Here is a 20,631-nt window from a genome sequence, read left to right as displayed (position 1 = left end):
AGCCTGCTCTAAAGCAATTGGATTTTTGGTGAATTTATTCTTAATCCTTGGTGTGACTGGAAATTTGAAAAAAGTATGTATAAAAAGCATGTGAACCAGAAGTATTACCTCGCATGATCCCAAGAACTCAATGTCAGAACAATTATAAAATGAATTACATATTCAAAAGAGGACCAGATGAAAAGATTACTCATCCATGTTTATTTGTGTGATGGCACCTGTCTTTGTCTTCAGCTGTGTGACATTACCTGTGAGGAAACTCGAAATAAATAAAGAACACACATGCATAGAGACAAGAGGCGTGTCCTAATCCAGAAACGATATTTGATCTTTATTACAATAACATGGCAGGGGAATCTCAACATAAAGGTTACACTTGTCAAAAAACAAAACAAATACAAAGCAATATTCCCTGTTTATGTGTAACATTTCACCCTGCCTTCCCAATGGGTGAAAACTGTATACATGCAAACTAGATATAAAAGTCTTTGTGACGCATCAGATATATCTGAGTTAAATTAAAAACAACAAAAGAGACAGCTCATACATACAATTGTCATACAAATTTTAACAAACAAAGAGCATTCCTTGCCATCTCTCAGACTTGACTAAGGCAGTATTAAAGGCACTTAAATTGTAAAACAGCCCTTAATTTGGCCACTTTAAGGCACACTTGGAATCAGTTCCCCCTTTCAGGTCATGGACATGGATCAGTTCAACTGCCTCTTTATATGTTTGTGAGAAGAGGCATGTAACAGGAGCGTCTGTGTCTGCTCAGTTCCCACACAGGTTCAGTGGGTTCATTTAGATGTGTTTTTAAAGACAGTAACTGTTGTATGAAACCTGTTGCACCCTCCATCACTTCTGTTTTGTTGTTTTTCATCTCAGATTAAAGAGCTCCGCTCGGACACAGAAATCAAAAGGACCTGAACATATATGGCAGCTGAACAGATCATGTACCAACTCGACTTCCCCCCACTTCAACACAGCCATCTACATCTTCTTTCAGTTCCTTGTTGTCATGGTTACAGAGTAAAGCAACATTACTGCAAGGCCTGACCAGCAGAGCTCCGACTCCAGCATGGTTGACTGATCGGTCCTGAACGGGCTGCAGTGATCAATGACCAAAAACGTTTTTTTTAAACAGTTAAACAATGATATGTATCTTAATGTTTGTGTGCTGCGTGTGTGTACATGTATTCAGTGTGTTTGCATGTAAATCTATCTGTCATTCTCTGTCTGTTTGTCCGTTTATTGCTCCACATCTGTCCTACACATGTGTGGTCGGTCACAGGTTTTCTCCGGGCTGGTATTGCGGCTCTGTGGCGGTGAAGTAATCCTCCAGGAAGGACTGCAGGTACTCGAAAGTGTGCCTCTCATCAGCCTCCCGCCTCCAGCACTGCAACATCAGTTCATGGAGAGAGGCGGGGCAGCCCGGGGCACAGGGCATCCGGTAGCCCCTCTCCACCTGCTCCAGCACTTCACGGTTGTTCATGCCTAAAGGGATAGATGAAGATGTGGGGGATTTGGATGCAGGAGAAGAGGAAAGTGTCGGATTAAAAGATACATAAAAAAACAACATATATTTTAGAGATTTAGAAAGAGAAAGGAAAAGGAGAAATCAAATCACTAGAAATCTTCAAAATCGGGAGAAAGACGACTTATGGCTGACATACTGCGACTTTAAACATGCTTGATTATCTGAGTGAGGTTTTTATGAATTTATTTGTATCTGTTTTAATGTTCTTTGTTATGATCTATTTATTAGTGTTATTTGATCAATCTGGCATCATCCATTTTATTCTGGCGACTGGGCTGCACATGATTATTAGGAAAAGGAAGTTCCTTTTTTTTTTATCTTCTTCTGAGTCACTTTGCAAACAATACACTGAGGCCTTGAACTCAGCCAGTGCTGTCAATCACTTTAGTCTGGTCCAAAATGTGAGCAAAATCTCTAACCAGGAGGAGTTCCACTCCCAAATACGTTCAACCTCTTACTGTGTATAAATAAGAAACACTGAAGCAGCTGGTACCTGGGTATGGCACCCGTCCCTTAGTGATGAGTTCAGTCAGCAGGATGCCGAAGCTCCACACGTCTGACTTGATGGTAAAGCGTCCATACAGTGCAGCTTCAGGAGCCGTCCACTTGATGGGGAACTTCGCCCCTGAAACCATGGCAACACAGTGAAGATGCATAATCATATAATTAGGACAGGTTATGTATAAAAATATAGGCATGGAGGCAGAGGCAGCACTCTTAATCATTGTGCAAGCGTGGCTCATACCCCACACACACACACACACACACACACACACACACACACACACACACTCATGCTGTTACCTTGTCTGGCTGTGTACTCATTGTCCTCAATGAGCCTGGCCAGGCCGAAGTCGGCAATCTTGCACACCAGGTTGTCTCCAACGAGGATGTTAGCTGCTCGCAGGTCACGATGGATGTAGTTCATCCTCTCGATGTATGCCATGCCAGCTGCAATCTGAAATCAACACAAAGAGACAAGAAAGAGCTTGGATTAATGATAAAAGTGTGTGTTTCCTTTAAGTCTGCCAATGTGTGTCTATGGTAAACTCACCTGTGCAGCCATGTCAACAAGCTGAGGCAGCTTCAGATTCTGCCCCTCTCCATCTTTTAAGAAGTCCAACAAACTCCCTGGAAAACCAAGATTGAAGCATCCTGATTGGCCGCTCATACCATTAAATATAGCTAATACAGAGTGACACATTTGAGTAATTATTGTATTTTCTTCTGCATGAATACATCTTAATGCCAACTTTGATGTTTTTCTATTCCATAAATATTGAAGAATAGTTTCACCTGCCCTCCACATGGAGGTCAAAGGTCATGCTCAGCCCAGCTGGGGAGGCATGGGCGCTTGAACTCTGGTCTTCCTGATCATTCAAACGCCCTTCTGACAATTTTTTTATGTTGGGTAAATGTCTCAACTGTTGGGGTTGATATTTCTGTTCCTCTTTCTTCACTAGTTTATCTTTTTGGTGCCAAGCTGGATATCGCGTATTTTTTTCAAGAATATCAAGTCAAGTCAGTCTTATTTACATGGTGTTAAGTCACAAAAAAGTTATCTAATGACACTTTTCAATTGGAGCAGGTCTAGACCATACTCTTTCATTACTTACTTCAATTGAGTACATTATTAATCATGCTGTAGATGTATTCATTCTCTGAGGTGGAGGTGGTGTACGCACTGACTTAACAGTTTTCTCAATTGTGCATCTAATTGAAGTAAAAACTAGTTTCAACCTCACTTTATCAGTCATTCAGGGTTCCAACCAACAACAGTGATTTGTATATACAGCTAGTCACAGGCATGACAGTTTACTCAGCATAATACCTTGGCTCATAAACTCGGTGATAATGTAAATGGGTTCCTCAGACACAACGGCGTAGAGCTGCACCAGCTTGTCGTGGCGCAGTCTCTTCATGATCTGAGCCTCCTCCAGGAAGGCCTCAGGGGACATGGTCCCTGGCTTCAGAGTCTTCACTGCTACCTTGGTGGTACCGTTCCACATGCCTGGCATACCGACAAGGGGACGTTAACGCACAGACACACACAGAAACGTGCTGCGCAGGCATGCTGACAGCGTGGTTGCTGTATATACAGTACATGTTCATACTACTTATACAGGGATGCAAACACCCACACGTGGATATAAATATCAAAAACATAGAGAGAGGGCACACAATCTGTAGGCTGCATCAAACACACATGGTCGAACCTCTGGTGCATGCATATGATTGTTAGCTTTGAGAGCATGCATGACATGAGACGGTGATGTTAGGAGGGAGGGGGGAGGGAGGTTTACTGGTCTTACATCAACACCAGCAGCACCTGAGTTACATGGACAGGCTGAAAGCTCGGCTGGCTTCAGGAAGAAACTGCACAGCTCAGGAAACATTTTCTACATGAATTGATCACATATGTACCTGGGAAAAACATCAAACCTGACACAAATGGTCAGCCACAGCCAGACATTGTGCATCACCAACAATCTTTGCTTCAGGACAGTAAAACGAACACAACGCTGGACAGACAGTTATCCCTCTGAGCCTGTAGAGGGCGTCAGAGGGCATCATTCTCACCCATCCAGACGTCCCCGAAGCAGCCCTGTCCCAGCTTCGTTTGCAGTGCCAGCGTATCCCTGGACACCTCCCAGGCGTCCCGCCCGAGGCCCATGGTGAGCGGGGTGGAGTTGGGACAGGGCTTGGTCAGGTAATAACACAGTCCATCATTGCTGCCTATTAGGGGAGGAGGTGGGAGCCAAAGGGGAAAGATTGGAAGTGGGTGATAAAGAATGGGAGAAAAGGGTGGAGTGATGGGTGGAAAATGGGTGGGTTGAGGGGGTGACAAAGAGGTGAGGTGAGATGATGAAACATGCACATGCAAACACAGTGGAGGAAGGACTCAGCTCTGCACACCTGAATGTGAGACAAAGCCACATTTTTATTCATTAGCTGCTGCCTCTGCGAGGTTCTTGCAGGGATTTATTAAGGATTTGTTTCACTGCTGCAGTTTCTACTCAACAACAAAACATTTAAAAACTAGTCAAGACTACATCTTGAAGCTGTGTGTGTGGTGTGCATGTTTGTGTCCACAGGTTTTTCTTTTGCTGGTAGACAGATAAACAGGGCTTTACGGTGCATTTCTCTGAGCTTGCAGCTGAAGCGTTTACTGATGTTCTTGTCAACTGAAGACAACGAAGACTACAAACGCCTGCTCATCTTTTCACACTTTATTTTATCCAGGTGTGCTCCAGCTGTTACCTTCCCCCACCGCAACACAGCACCACAATTCCTACCCATCCAGACTTCTCCAAACTGGCCATTTCCCAGTTTTTTAATCAGCTGGAGGGATTCACGGGGAATCTCCCACATATCCTTGGTCTTCACCGATAAGTCGGCCAGCTTAGGCATGCCCCGCTTACAGCTGCCAATCAAACGGCAGCACAGTCCCGCCGCTCTCTCTGAGCGAGAGGGGAGAGACAAACAGGCAAGGAAACGAGAGAGAAAGAAAACAGAAGGAAAGAGGCAGCAAACGCAGAGATAAAGAAAGAACAAGACAGGTTGCTTATGTGCTTTCGTAACTGGCAGGTTAACCAAACACTAAAGTACAAAGGCGCAAAGAAAATTCAGCAAAACAGACATGAGCACAGATACAAAAATATAGGATCAGCTTATGAGAAAAACAAATATAAAAGCTGATGATGTCTATGGCCAAATCTCTTAAATCAGCATAACTGCAGCAAGTTTGTTGTACCAACACAAGCCACTAGGTGGCAGATTAATACTTGCAGAGAGCAGAGGAAGCAGAGGGTGTGAACCCTGCCTGTTGCAACAACTCTGAACTGAGCTTAAAGTCACTAAAAGTCTGTGGTGGTGGAGTGGAGAAGAACTCAATCCTCTTACTTCACTGGAAGTAAACACTCCATGACAAGTCAAATTTCAGGCTCAAATTACAAAACATTACTCAGAAGCAAAAGTGACCAAATATTCATAACACAGGGATCTTTGTATTATTATAAGTATTACATTGGTAGATTATTATTTCTGTCTCATTCTAATGTTGTAGCTGATCGAGGTGGAGCGTGTTTTGATTATTTTACAGCCAGACATGCCTTTTTTTCTTACTAGATACTGCAGTCATACCTGTAGGACAATGTCTTAGTTCCTGTCAGTGAATTTAATTTGTATTATAACTTTAAATGTTCAGTGAAATTGATGTTACATTAATACAAAAGGTACAGTTCTCCCTCTCAAGCGGAGCAGAAAATAGAATCAAATGAAAATACTCAGGTAAAGTAAACCAAATTGATACTTGTAGAGTAAAAGTCCAGACTTCCCACCACTGATTCATGACTGGTAGAATTTAAGCCCTTTCTTATATTTTGGCAGAGAATGACTGGGAAAAAAGGTTAATTAAAAGAGCAACACAACAATTACATTTATTAAGAAAAATTAAAACACAATGAGAGCAGACTCGCTTGCCAGAAAGCTACAGAACAACAATCTTACTGACTTCTGGAAAGAGGTCAAGGTAATGAATAACAGTAAAACACCCCTACCGTCTGACATTGAAGGGGTTAATAGCCCAGAAAAAATAGCTGAGCGTTGGCGTGAGCACTACCGTAGCCTTTTTAATTGTGTTAAAAGTAACCCAGTTAAAATCAATCATGAACATGTTGATCTTTCAGCAGATATGACAGTTAGGGCAGCAGATATATTTGATGCCATTAATATTTTGGTTAACAACAAAGCCTGTGGTATGGACTGCATCACTGCCAAACATCTAAAATATGCCAGCCATAAGCTCTGCCCTTTGCTTTCCATGTGTTTTAATGGTTGCCTGGTTCATGGGGTCCTGCCAAATGCTATTATGTCTGTAATCTTAGTGCCTGTGCTTAAGGACAAGGCTTGTAAGCTCAACAATATTGATAATTATCGACCTATTGCATTAGCCAGTATCTTGTCTAAAATTAAAGAGATTGTGTCCAGGTACTCTAGCCTGAATTCATCTGTATTTCTATGTTTTATTGATGCGTCTAAAGCATTTGACAGAATTAATCACGAAAAACTGTTTTTTGAAATTGCTGGATAGAGGTGCCCCTAAATTTTTAGTGGGAATTTTAGTGTTTTGGTATGCCCATCAAACATTTCAGGTTAAATGGGACGATGTTGTATCTGCTCCATTCTGTGTCAGTAACGCAGTGCGTCAAGGAGGAATTTTGTCACCTATCTTATTTAACGTTTACATGGATGAATTATCACATCAGTTAAATAGATTAAAAACAGGCTGTCTTGTGGGCAGCACTACTGTTAATCATCTTATGTATGCAGATGACCTGGTTCTGCTCTGTCCATATAGTGCTGGGCTGCAGCAGATGCTGAAGGTGTGTTCTCAGTATGGCTTGGATTATGACATTAAGTATAATGCTAAGAAAAGCCATATAATGATAGTCAGTGCTGAGGACAGGAAATCTACTTTCCCGACCTTCCACTTGTCAGACAGCCCTCTTGGTGTGTGTGAGGAGATCAGATACTTAGGTCATGTCATATCTGATGACTGGACAGATGACAAAGATGTCTACAGACAGCGCTGTAAAATTTTTGCTCAAGCAAATATGCTTATAAGGAAGTTCTCTATGTGCTCTGACTCTGTGAAGTGTTCATTGTTTAGAACCTATATCACTCCATTGTATACTGCTCAATTGTGGTGTAACTATAAGAAAAAGAGTATGCAGAGGCTTAAGGTAGCATACAATGATGCATTGAGGCTGCTGCGTCGTGTCCCTAGGTGGCACAGTGCCAGTGAATTATTTGTCCACCAGAGTGCCTACATGTGAGGCACTCTTAAGGCAATTGATGTTTAGCTTTATGAGTCTCCTGGACAAGTCAGAGAACCACGTAGTTGAAGCCCTAGTCAGCCCTATGAAAAGCTGCTACAGATTGACTTCTAGGCTAAGATGGCATTGGTGCAATAGATTGTATATTTCATAGGCTAATATGTAATTTTTATGTATTTTATGTGTCTATGTATTGCCTCTTTATACTATTTATTGTTGTATGATGTATGATATGGACCCGTGTCTGCAATAAAGCATTATTATTTACTTTGAAGGAGAAGCAGAAGGAACAGGATGAATTACTGTGTGCATTACCTGTGTAGTGCTCTACAAGCTCCTGCACCGTGTCGAACTGAGATCTCGTGGTGATGTAGTAGCCACCGTTGTCTAGTTTGCGGATCTTATAATGCTTGACATGTTCTCCCTTGTTGTCGTCCCAGTCACGGATAGACAGAGAGTAAGCGCCTGTGAAGAGGTCAGAGAGGAAGAGGAACGAAGGAGGGAGGAGGTGGACAAAGACGCATGGCGTTGGGAAGACATGAGAGATGAAAAGGGAGAAGTATTGAAAGCATTCACATACATACCAATATTAAGAGTGTTTGTGCATGTTCATGTGCATGTGCACATGCATGTGTGTGGCCTATATTCACCCTTTGTGGTCTCGCTCTCTCGTATAAGGAAAGTTCCCCTCTGGTTGCCATGGCCCAGCAGCTGTCTCTCCGCATCCTTCCTCCCCATCTTCCCAAAATACCACCTGTCACCATGACAACAACACACATCATGTGACCTCTGCCCCTAGACTGCATGTCAGTCATTGAGAAAATGTAAACTATCAGAAATGAAATTGCAGCTTTCACTGGTGTGTTTTTGTGTGTGTTTGTGTGTGTGTGTGTGTGTGTGTGTGTGTGTGTGTGTGTGTGTGTGTCTGTGCCTGTGCGTACTCACTCTTCAGCCTGTATGGAGTCGACAGGAGCGACGTAATTGGAGGGTATGTAACCTGAGTTCCCTGTGTCCAAAGAGCGAGCCTCCCACCAGTCTCCCTCCCTACAGGAACACACACAATAATCAGTTTATGTGTAAAGATGCAAAACATCAGATGTGTTTCAGAGAATCTAAGATAAGGTGAAAGAATACAGTCAGCTTACAGTTAAGTATGACGCTTAATAGAGGTATCATGCTGAAGTTTAACAACCTAATAATATTCACTACACAATGACTACACAAACTACTTATTATTTCCCCCTAAATTCAGCATTAGTGAGGCATATGTGACAAAAGCAGTATAAAGCCTTTTGTGGCAAAGATAGCCGAATGTAATCTAAAAATGTCCCCCAGTGTCTGACTTGCATTGTGGGTAACGTATGCACTGCCCTCCTATAACACCATTGTGGGCTCATTGTGGACAGTTTCGATACAGCAGAATCGCCTCTTTTATTCCATGCATTCTTCTTCCTTTTCAAAACCTGCCGCCCACATTAACCACAATGCAATGTGGCCTCCTGGTGACATCATTGTAGGTTGATGACAGATTTCAAGCAGCTTTCTCTGGAGCCACAAAAGACTTCATACTATGTTTTTCACATATGCAGTTGTACTCCCCAAGACCCATAAACATACTTTAATGTGTCAAATTGGTGGAGTTCCCCTTTAGGTGTAAGTATGTACAGTATTTCTGTGAAACCAGGACCAATTTTCATATGACCAAGTAAAAAGAAAAGCTGGCTATTCATAGGTGTAAAGTGTGTAGAAAATAACCCTTCAAGTTTCACTTGTTTCACCTCTAAAAATAGACTCAACATGCACTTCTGCAATTCCACATTAAAATAAAGTGTCAAAGAGTCCAGATGAGAAAGATGTAAGGCGAATGTGTAAACTTAGTTTGAGCAACAGTAACTCCAAACACCTCCGTAAAGTCAGATTTAAACATCATTATATAAACAGATTTGAGATTTCTATGACAGAACTATTGTTTGAGATCACACACTGCAGCAGTTCGCGGTGTTAATGGGTGGCATTTAATGCATGCAAACAAAATGAATTACCCTCTGTGAGTTTTATTTAACACATAAAACTCTACACATGTACAGTATTAGTACAATATTCAGCTCCTGATGCATGTGATCATGTTCGTTAACCACATCTGCGTGCGTTTCAGTATGCATTTGTACCCACGTGTTGTTGATGATCTGGAATTTCTCTCCTTTCTGAAAAGTAAGGTCATCTTCTGTGCGAGCATCGTAGTCGTACAGAGCTATAAACAGAGTGACTCCACCACCTGCATATGTGTTCACACAATGAGAGACAGAGGTGTTATCAATTTCCAGTTATAGCTCATACTAACAAACTATATCAAACACATCAGGCTATTCTTGCTGTTTCAAATTATCTGAAGGTTTCGTTCACATTTATTGAAGTCTGTCTTAAAACAACACTCACATATACAAACACATCAAATACATCTAAACTAGGAGGTTACAGAGAATCCGGACCTCTCAGGTCATTTTGGACGGGTTAACTCAGTGTTCCCAGGATCAAAACAAAGCACCGAGAAGCAGCTGCTCTGGAGGACTAAATATCTGCAGTCACAACAGATTCTGCTCTGATACACATCTCTTGACCAACAGGAAAAGAGCTCTAGAGAGATTACCTCTAAATTTGTGGGATTAAAATGTGTTTTTATCTTCACTCCTGTTTATCAACCTGATGTAAGAAAATACTTTACTTCATGAATGTAACATAACAGAGAGGAGAGGGGGAAAAGAAGAGAGAGAACCGGTGTATCTGGAGTGCTGAAAATAGTGAGAGCTGACCTGAATCTAAACACAGAGATACCCACACACTTGATGTGTGCTGTTGTTCGCTAGCTTGGCGGACAAACATAAGTGATCCGGTGGTCAAATTCGCTTCGCTGGTGGTGAACTCACTATTAAACAACGACAGGTGCTGATAAAAAGCTATCCGTCGTGACTCATGCACAAGTGTTCTCCTGAAAGTTATGGCAACAAGCCTTCAAATCAAACATGATGTTACTTTGGGAAACTTGAAGATTTCTCTGGTTTGAACATTGCTGGAAAACTCTGAGATAATGTAAGTACCAAAGTCAACAAAAAAAAATAACAAAAGTGTAGTTGTTTAAGAATTAATAACGTAATAACGAATTATACCTTTAAATCACACCTTAAAACATACATATTTACTTTAGTATTCCAATAAGTTAGATGCATAACTTATTTTTTAAACTGTCGCTATGAATTTGCTTACTTTCACTTTTTCTGCAATGCAACTTAAGGTTTTTTAAATGTCTTACTTTGAATTTATTTCTACGCGTGTGTGAAGCACTTTGAATTGCCTTGTGTCTGAATGGTGCCTGATAAATAAATGTCCTTGCCTTGCCAAATTTGTACATTAAAATAGTTCAAACTGGCTGTGAAGAGATCCCTTCTTAGTGTGATTTCAGTGTTAGAGTCCTCTTTCAATGCAAAATTGCATTCGTGTGTTTAGCCAGAGCCAATTGGAGGCTTATAAATGTCATTCAAGCCTCATACAAACTTCAAATGAATGTTAAACTGCAGCAATTTCTGCCCCAAACAAGCCAGATGGATTTTGTCCCTCATATCGTACACTGATATCAATCACTTCAGGGCCATTATGGAAAGGAGAGACAATCACTGTGATCATATCTTTTTCACAGTAAGTAGGAGCATAGGAGCCTATTTTTAAAGAAAGACTTAAACTCTGAAGCATCACTGTAAAATATGACAAGAGAAGGACCAAAAAAATGTTTTTTTTCTTTAATCCACCTGCTTATTATGATTATAAAAATGTTGTGTGGAGAAACATGGTCAAAGCCTGATATCATGACTGTTAAAATATAGATATCTCTGATTTTGAGACTATTGTCAAATGGTACAAAAGACATAATTAAGAAATCATATTTTATGACAAATGTCACTGAAGAAGCTCTAGTTTCACTTTGCTCTATTATCCATTTGTGTCAAACTGTGCTTGTGAACAGGTATGCCGATTTTCACTTACTAGAGTCTTGGTAATATTCTAAGATTGTAATTTCAGTTTCACACACATACACATACACACACACACAGAGCCTAACCTGTTATACCTCCAGGCCGCTGGTGTGTGTTGGTGTTGGGGAAGATGGCACTGGATGAGAAGCCCTTGTTGAAGTCTGGGATGGTCTGAGTGGGGTCGGGACAATAACGGCCCTGATTCGAGGCCACAAACAGCCCTCCATCTGCGTTGCTAGGAGACAGGTCTGTAATGTCTGCTGATGTTGCTGCTGCTGCTTTGGCGGACTTTTTCTGCTTGCAACAGACACACCCCATAATAACCAGCACGGAGACAGCGTCTGTGGAAGCAAGCGAAGTTAACCAAACATGTCACAACTTTTCTCTACAGAATGTCATATATGCTTTTGTCTCTCACTGTTTGATGCTATATAACAGTTATTAAACCTGAATGTAGACCTGGTGTAATTACAGCATCAATCACAATGTGTTTGTATGCAGAGATAACAACAAAGACAAGAACAACTAGTGGATGTTTAAAGGGAAATGCCAAAAGGGTCAAAGCTGAGGCAGCAGAAGCCAAGACATCCTGACTTTTACAGTAGTCCTTAACATGAGTTCCTACATATCCCATAATGCAACTTGATAGAATCATTGCGTAGACTATTACTGCCTGATAATAAATAGCCACACATCTGTCACACCAAAATATAGCTGATTTTTATGTAAGCTTATAAGGAAATAATCCCTCTTCTCACTTGATTTATTACCTCATTATACAGTTTCCTAATGAGTTCCTGTTGATGAATTTTATGTGATTATGTTTTGTACACTTTGTTCCCATTCATACTAAAATAAAGTAGGGTATGCTTTAGGCGTTTCTGACTTCTGATTGACAAGTGGCTACTACTCGCATGACTTTCATGCAGGTGACCAGAGTTTGGGTCCTTTGTGTAGTCAGAGGCTTATATTGACTTTAGACTCAGTGAATTTATTGTTTTCAAGTATTTAAAAGAACATTTTCAGTTTTCAATCGTAGTTCTGTTAGGTTTAGGCAACAAAACTATTTGTTTAGGTTCACACAGTAAAACTACTTTGGTTACATTTAGACAACAACATCGCACGTTTAGGTTTAGGAAAAAAGCATGGTTTGGATTCAAATTAGTCATTGTTTACTTTAGGTTTTACAGTGAAACACGAACAGCATTGATCACAAAAAAAAAAAAATCAACCTGAGGTTACGATGCGAGCTGACAAGAATGTGCATCAGGCACTTAAAACTGTAGGTTTTGTAGGACATAAGGTGCCAATCGGTGCAAAATAACAGTGACAGTAGACATTATAATAAAACAGTTTTTACTGGCTGAGCAGTGCTTTTGACAAGTAAACTGAAACTTCATGTTTAAAATCAGTAAACTGACTCTTTAATAACAGTAATTATCCATTACTTAATGGAAACAGATAAGCATAGTTTGCCAGGAAGTAATCTAAATGCAGGCAGTGTCATCAACATTTACTCATAACGATACATTTGAAGACTAGTCTATTGCCAGTTTAATTAACTGCAGTATCGCTGCTTATCAGTGAAATGAAAAACACAAGAATCTAGTGGATTATCACAAGATTCCACATAGGAAGTAAGTCAGTTTTAGTGCCACGATAAGTATTTGATTTCCTCTCATTCCTGCCTGCGCGACCTGAGACTTCAAACAGACGCTGGTAGAAAGTGAAAGTAACACGTATCAACAACATACAGAGGGTCACCCTTGTGAAACAAACCACCGGGTGCGAAGAGCTGAACCGTAAAGAGAGAAGTAACAAACTTTAAATAAAAAAACTTAACTTCCCTCAAGCGGTAAGAGGAGGAGGAAGAGCGGAAGGGGGGCGGGGGGTTGAGGTAAGGCGGGAAGGAGAAGTTAACTTTTTCTCACCTGATGTCTTCCTCTGTCAGATCATCTGTCAATCACCATCGCCACTGGAAGAAAAAAAGAGGGAAGGAGGTGAGTGACGAGAGAGCAGGGCAGGAGGGGATGAGTGACAGAGAACCGGAGACGCGGAAGGTGATAGGGCATGTGAGAGAGAGAGGCTGAAGGGCGGTAAAGCGTGAATAAAGAGATGCGTGACGGGAGACGCCAGGAGACAGTGAACTCTAAAAAAAAAAAACTGAGACAGCTCGATAAGGAAAGACAGAGAGAGACCTGAGGTTAGCCACTTCCCTTTTTGCTCTGCAGTTTCGAGAGAGGGTACTCAGTCATTCTTTCTGGTCAACAGCTGAGTGTGTGTTTGGATGTGCATGTATGTGTGCGCGTGTTTGTGTGTGTGTGTATATGTGTTTATGTGGGGGGGGGGGGGTGTCGGGGGTGAAACATACTTGTAAATGTCATCATTAGACAGAAGTAACTGACACAGAGAGACAGTCACTGACGATGAGAAATGTGTTTCACAAAGCGTACATGTGTGCAATCCTGACTTCCAGTTTGGAGTGAACCGCATTGTTTGAAAAGAAGCTGTGTTGACAAAGCAAAAGTCGGTGCCAACATCAAGAGGAAATAACACCCAGAGGAGCCTGTTAACATTTTAATTGTGCGCTGAGACGCCTGCACGCAGTGATCCTGATCAACGTGAAACCGACTTTTTCAAAATAATATTTGCTGTCGAGTGGAGAGACAGATGAGATGATCTACAGTCAGTAGCCAGTTAGCTTAGCTTAGCAGAAACACTGAAACCATGAAACTGCTAGCAAACAGGAACAAAATCCACCTCCAAAGCTCACTTATTAATCTCCATTTAGGTTCCAATGTTCGGTCTTTATTACCTCCACCATGTTTTTGCCCATGGCCTTTTGTGGGTTGGTTGTTTTGTTGCCTGCTGGATAACACAAAAACTACTTAGCGGATTTCCACTATATTTAGATGGAGGATGGGTCTCAGCCCAGAACAGACCCCATTAACTTTTGGTGCGGATACTAAATTGACCGATATTGATGCTTTAATCATCTCGTGTGTTGGTAAACTGAATATTTACGGTTTCTGGTTGGACAAAATTGGAACATTTCAGAGACCTTCCACTTCAGTGTTTTTAATTAACCCTTTACGTCTTTAAACCTCTGATATTTTATCTATTCCTGCCTCCTTAAAATTAAACGTATGCATTTTATGGCTTGAAACTTCTCACATTTTGGTTGTACCTAGCGTTTTTAAATGTAAGATTGAGCTGTATGCTTTGTATGATTGGTGTGATAAAGAAAAAAAGTTTTGGTTGCCCTGACAGCTCAGTTGGTAGAGTGTACACCCCATGAACAGAGGCTGTTCGAATCTGACCTGTGGTCCTGTACTGCATGTCATCCCCCGTCTTTTCTCATCCAATTTCCTGTCATCTCTCTAAACTAGGCTCTCAAGTAAACCCATGAAAAGGCCAAATAACACAATTTCGACATTTTCAACTCTGCATATTTCTCTGTATCTCAACATCATGGCAAATGAGGAAACCTGAGCAATTTTGAGGCTTAAATAAATGTTTGAGTGAATTAATGAATTCTAATTGATAAAATAAATGGTGGATTAACCGACAATGAAATTATTCTTCAAATGTAGCCCTTGATTAAACTGTACATTTTGGAGGCTGTAGTTTCCAAAGTCAGTATTTACTGACATTAATATAACTGAGGCAGACAGAATTTTACAGCTCAGTAGCACAGCCAATAGAGCCTTTATAATGCCTATCAAGTTGAAGAAATACCTCTTTAAAGTTCCAACAACCCTGAACATTATAACTTTCATGAAGGGAGGCTTTACTGAGATATGTTGGATTTGACTGCATCTATTTTAGCTCCAAATAATCAGGCAACTGAGTCAACAGCGACCAAAGGATTCGAACTGGTAACCTTACAAAACTCCAAGCTGTAGCCTCCCCACCTACTGAGGAATGTGAGGGAAGTCACACACAGGAAGAACACTACAGGTTATGGCAGGGAGCAACAAAAAAAAAAAAAAAAGATAAAGAGATTCACTTTCATTCTGAGAGAAGAGCAGAGCTCCCAGCGGACAGCATCAGCTTTGTCTCATCCATACCATGAATTCCCCGAAATTCCTGTTTGAAGTAACAACAGCTATTATGGGCTTCATCCAGAGGACTCGACGGCAAAATATGCAAAAATTTAACGTGCGCACGAGCTTGCACACACACACACACACACACACACACTTGTGCGCTATCAGGCCGGCCATCAGGAGCACTACAGGAAGTAAGCTCTGTTAGAGTTTCCTGTCCAGCCCTCTGATGGCTCCCCCCTTTTCCTGGAAACTGAGGACAGGGTCCATCCACACACACACACACACACACACACACACACACACACACACACACACACACACACACAAATATACACGAGCAGCTGCAGGGCCACAACACATCTTCCTCTCTGTTGCTGTTTTTCTCCACTCCGTGCCCACAGCCCTCCAACAATAACCCTCCGGCCCTGTTTCTCTCTCTGATAAACCTGAGAAAGGAGAAGTGACAAACGGTGGAGAAGAGGCCTCCTCCCTTTCATCTTCATCTCGCTTCTGACTCCTTTTTCTGCTTTTGCAAGACGGGCACATCACCACAGATGGATATGTATTCTGACACACGCGCGCACACACACACACACACACACACACACACACACAAGACTGTTTGCAAGTTGGCCGTACAGTCATTGTTCTCCGTCGGGTTCCTGTTGACCAAATCCTCTCACTCTCTTCCTCTCTGCAAGCAGAAACCGTGATAGCTCAAAAATGCCACCTGATAATTCAGTCGAACTGAAGGGTTTTAATGCATCTATATGCATTTAACACTAAAGTCACACATGCAGCACAGTTTCACGGCCAACTGGACAAAGGCCTCACAAAGCACGAGGGCCGAAATGTAAAACTGTGCAGCTACCCGATTCACCTTTGTCGCTGCTTTAGGATGATGATCTCTCTTCAATCAACCACCAGCAACAAAGGTACAAGAGAGAAGTGTGTGGGTGTGCGGTGCTGATGGGCGGTTGCACATTCAAATTGGCACACAGCCCCTAATGTTGCTGTCTTTTACATATGTGAGAAAAGTCCTCCTAACGTCTTATTTCACCAGAGTAATTTAAGAAAAGTCTGAGTTCCTCTTTGCTGCTTGAAACGAAGTAACGAAAACGAGATGTAGTGTGCTGCAAACACACACTCAGCTCCATTTATGAGGAGTTAAGCTGCGTCTTATTCTGCATCCCATTCAGGGCAATGAAAGTTTTAGCGGTATCATTGCAAACATAAACAAATTGACTGAAGTGGTGCATTAAAAATGCTCTCCAGTCATGCACACGCTACCTTTCACCTTCTCTAAAATATTTTTAGCCTCCCACTCACAGCTGCACAAACTGCATTTGTTGAAACAGCCAAATGATGCAACAATCATTTAGACGATACTTATTTCTAAGGTAAACCAGTAATCCTTTGTTAATAAGCTGTTTCTTAAGCAAACTTCACTGCACTGACTAGCTGCTGGCGGTCACAGCACATTTTATTATAGTAGCTGGCAGACATGCAGAAGAAGAAATAATTAGAATACTTTGCGAAACAGAAGAAGCTTCCTCTGGCGGGGAGAGGTGCGGTACTGGTTTTTGTGGTAAGTCTGTCTGTAACAACAGGCTCTTCACAGCACAGACTAATAGATATTAAGCATTAGTGTTCACGTACTTTAACAGATTTTCTCAGCAACCTCTGGTGGTATGAGGACATACTTTGTTTTTTTTTGTTTTGCCCAGGTTTTGAAACAACCACCCACAACGCCATACGATGGAGGTGAATCTTGAAATATACAGACAGAAAGTAACTTCTACCAAAGAAGTCATCCCTGTGTAAATTCTCGTCTGTAAAATCACTGGATTTTTCAGAGTTAAGGGGAGGCTGCATCACTGCTGAATTTTTTTAATTCTCAATGCTTTACACACAACAAATTAATTTCAATTTGCCTCAATTGAATTTGGTTGGAAGTGATCTCAACACAGGTGCAAATACAAGTAAAAATATCTGCATGGCGGAATGGTCTTTTATCTGTTTTTGTATTTTAGTGAACCAACTCTATAATGTACAGCCGTCAGGTAACAAGTACTTTATAAGAGCTGCGATACTGCACTCCATTATAAAAATCCTGCATTCAAATCTTTGACTAAGTGAAAGTATTATCAGTTGACATATGTTTACGCAAAGAACCCATTGTAAACGTCTCTTTTTACTTTTCACTGAAAACTGAAAATCCAGTCATCCGGTAGAAAGTCAGGTTAAGTTTTGTAGTCCACAAAACATTTCCGGAGCTTCACAACAAAACAGCGGTGCAGCGCTCCACAACAAAACTGAAGTAGATGAGAACAACCTCATAATAAAATAAAATGGCTCCATGGAGCACTTCAATCAAAGTCTGCAGCAGGCCTGATATCCCATATTGATTTTGAAATGACACGATTTACATCCCTTTAAAGACAAAATCTTCACTGTCGCTGCTGAGCTATATGTGTTTGTGTTCACCCTGTCTGAAGTAGGTGAGTGCGCTCGATCGGACATCAAGGGTGTTAATAACGTCTTTTTGAATCAGTTTGGAATCTCTGGGCTTCAGGAGATTCACTTATGCCAGACGGACCCATTTTATGTTTGTATCTTATTCATTTGTTTACATTTTCAAACAAGTCCCCATCTACTTCAGTTGTTCAGGATATAACTACTACACTGTCCAGAAATGGTCTGTGGACTACAAAACTTGACATGACCGGTGCGTAGATGATCCTTTAATGTTGTGGTTGATGAATGTGGAGCTTTAATGTATTACAAAGCATTATATTTCATACAGTATCATTTTTTTGTATGAAAAATCTTAATCTGGAAAGCAATTCCGTATGGCACAAATGCAAAGCAGTACAATATTTTCCTCTCAAATGTAGTGGAGCAACTATAGAGTATAGAGTGGCATAAACATTTCACTGAAGCACAGTTTTTGAGTAAATATTCAAGTAAATTACCATGTATTCTAATCCTATACAACAATATAAAGAACATACATTCTGTTCCTCGAAGCATTGTCACACATTCATTGCACTCTTATAAAATCACAATAACGTCACTCTCCATCGTCACACTCGCAAACATCCAAATCCAAAATGACACACCCTTTCCTGCACAGTGGCCTGCCGATAAGCTGCTCCCAGAAGGGGAATTCAATGCGGGAACATGGGTCAACACACACACACACACACACACACGATTGTTCAGATCTGTTGACTTTCTGTACTTTTACACCAATTCTCTGCTCAGCTCAGACTTTCTTCAATTCTCCTCTTTTCTCGTTTCTCTCCATCTTAACTCTCTTTTTCTCTCTTAGTCTCTTGCTCGTTAGCAGGAAGCCCCACAGGATGCGGAGTGTGAGTGCGGCAGGAATGATAGGACAATGGGAAGCAGGCTGTCACCGAACCCTCACACACTCAGAAAGGAGCAGGAGAGAAACGAGGAGGTGGGGGCAATGGAAAAGTAAGGTGTCTCAGTCATTGGGACGTCCTGTTTCCACATGAAGTCATCACATCCTCCAGATACAGAGGACTAAGGGTGGCTTATTGGACAGCATTCATGAACATTTACACGTCCAATCCTGTTTCCTAAGCATTAGGCAGCAACTAGAAGACGAGTCTTCTAACAACAACTGCAAAGCCCCTGATGGAAATGACAGCTGACAACCTCCATCCAGAGAAATCTGAGGGGGATAACATCAGACTGTAAGGCTCACTTCACTGTCACAGGGGTGGCAAAGTTGAGTAATGACGGGGGCGTCCATTTCTAACCCCACCAACTAAAAAACCTTTCTACGCCCCCTTCCTTCCTGCCTAGCCCAGAGGCTAAAGACAGGAACTGACCTCGTAAAGAAACAGGAAGTGATGAAGTCCAGCCTTGGACGGCCTAATCGCGCTTTTTTCCCATCCGACCTTCAAAATTCCACGACACCTCCTTCTTCACACAGACACACACGACCACCTTCCCTTGAAATCCGCAGCACCACAAAGATTGATTATCTAGAAGGAAGGTGGTGGTGTGATTATGCAACGTCTCCACCGTCTGTCACGATGAAGGAATAAACACCTACGTTGAAGCCACAGAAACACCTCAGATGGATGGAGATGTTGAGGAAACATCCAGCCCTGCCCTTTCCTCAAGGTGGTTTCCCGTAGGTGTGCTGCCAAATAAATCACAGTCCCAGTCGAGGCCTACTGAAGGAATACGAAGCCTCCGGAGCAAATTCAACACGACTTCTGAAAGTCTGGCAAATTTGAGGCCACAAATCCAGATTCTATAAGTTTTGTTTGACCTTTGACCCCTTTGATTTAACAACAAAGAGGTCTATTTCACCTTTACGATCCTTTTCTCTAACGTATACGTATTATACAGGAAGAGATCTATAATTGAAAGGTCTTGTGACTTAATTCTCTGTAAAATTCCACTCTTTCAGTAATATTGCAATGTTGGCTGTTTGATTTCTAAATATCAACCACTGACAGTGTGGAAGTACTGGTCGCTGCACTTCATTAACCTCTCACAAACTTCCTTTTATCTAACAGTAAGCACTCCAAAGTTACCTAATGTTCACACACTGAAACTTATCACCAGAGTTCTGACTTTTTGGCATTTTTCAAAATATAAGAAGATGCTCAGGGCTGTGAGGTGGTGGGCTGCTGAAGATACTCATCTAGGTTTGTTTGGCTACATTCACAGCAAAAAAGTCTTCAAACAGAGATGTGAAGCGAAGGTGGCTTTCTCCGTCGAAACAAAAAGAAAACTGTGAAAAATTCAAGTGAAATCTTTTTCAAAAGGAGGTTTGTGGAGACAACCGCCTCTCCATGTACCACCTCTGACGTGGGATTCACAAAGTTTACAGATAAAAGCTTTTTTAAACAAACAAACAAAAACAAAAAAACATTATTTTTTCAATAAGGATACCATGACGGTATTTTAAATATTCCAGACATGATGCGAGTAAATAAGAGGACATACCTGACACAAAATCCGTCCGTGATCCCGTCCGGGGAATCCTCGAGTCGGTGTCACTGCGCTGCGCGAGGGAGAAGAAGTGAGCGCGCGCCTCGTCCGGAAGGCTTGAACAGACCTCACGCGCGCAGAGGTCCACCCCAGAGGAGCGCGTGCAGCGGCCAGCTGAAAAAACGAACTGTGATGTTTAC

General features: G+C 41.6%; 1 protein-coding gene across 3 annotated transcripts; it reads right to left on the bottom strand.

Annotated features, from left to right (window-relative positions):
• Positions 1 to 304: 304 nt before the first annotated feature.
• yrk (Yes-related kinase) lies at positions 305 to 20,631 on the bottom strand. Of its 3 annotated transcripts, none has more exons than XM_030412609.1 (13): positions 20,447 to 20,631; positions 13,334 to 13,377; positions 11,498 to 11,743; positions 9,550 to 9,652; positions 8,323 to 8,421; positions 8,028 to 8,131; positions 7,693 to 7,842; positions 4,837 to 5,001; positions 3,372 to 3,551; positions 2,595 to 2,671; positions 2,345 to 2,498; positions 2,034 to 2,165; positions 305 to 1,497 (listed from the first exon to the last, which is right to left on the bottom strand). In XM_030412609.1, the coding sequence occupies exons 3-13, from the start codon at positions 11,718 to 11,720 to the stop codon at positions 1,289 to 1,291; spliced, it is 1,596 nt and encodes a 531-aa protein (XP_030268469.1). In that variant the 5' UTR covers positions 11,721 to 11,743; positions 13,334 to 13,377; positions 20,447 to 20,631; the 3' UTR covers positions 305 to 1,288. The 3 variants fall into 3 exon arrangements, with proteins under 3 accessions (XP_030268469.1, XP_030268467.1, XP_030268468.1); XM_030412607.1 differs by having other exon boundaries at positions 11,489 to 11,743; positions 20,447 to 20,628; XM_030412608.1 differs by lacking the exon at positions 4,837 to 5,001 and adding an exon at positions 4,121 to 4,276 and having other exon boundaries at positions 11,489 to 11,743; positions 20,447 to 20,622.

Source organism: Sparus aurata, chromosome 3 (assembly GCF_900880675.1).
Source record: "Sparus aurata chromosome 3, fSpaAur1.1, whole genome shotgun sequence".
In the NCBI taxonomy this organism is placed as follows: Eukaryota; Metazoa; Chordata; class Actinopteri; order Spariformes; family Sparidae; genus Sparus; species Sparus aurata.
Note: the sequence above shows the minus strand (reverse complement) of the source record. Positions and strands in the feature narration are given on the sequence as shown.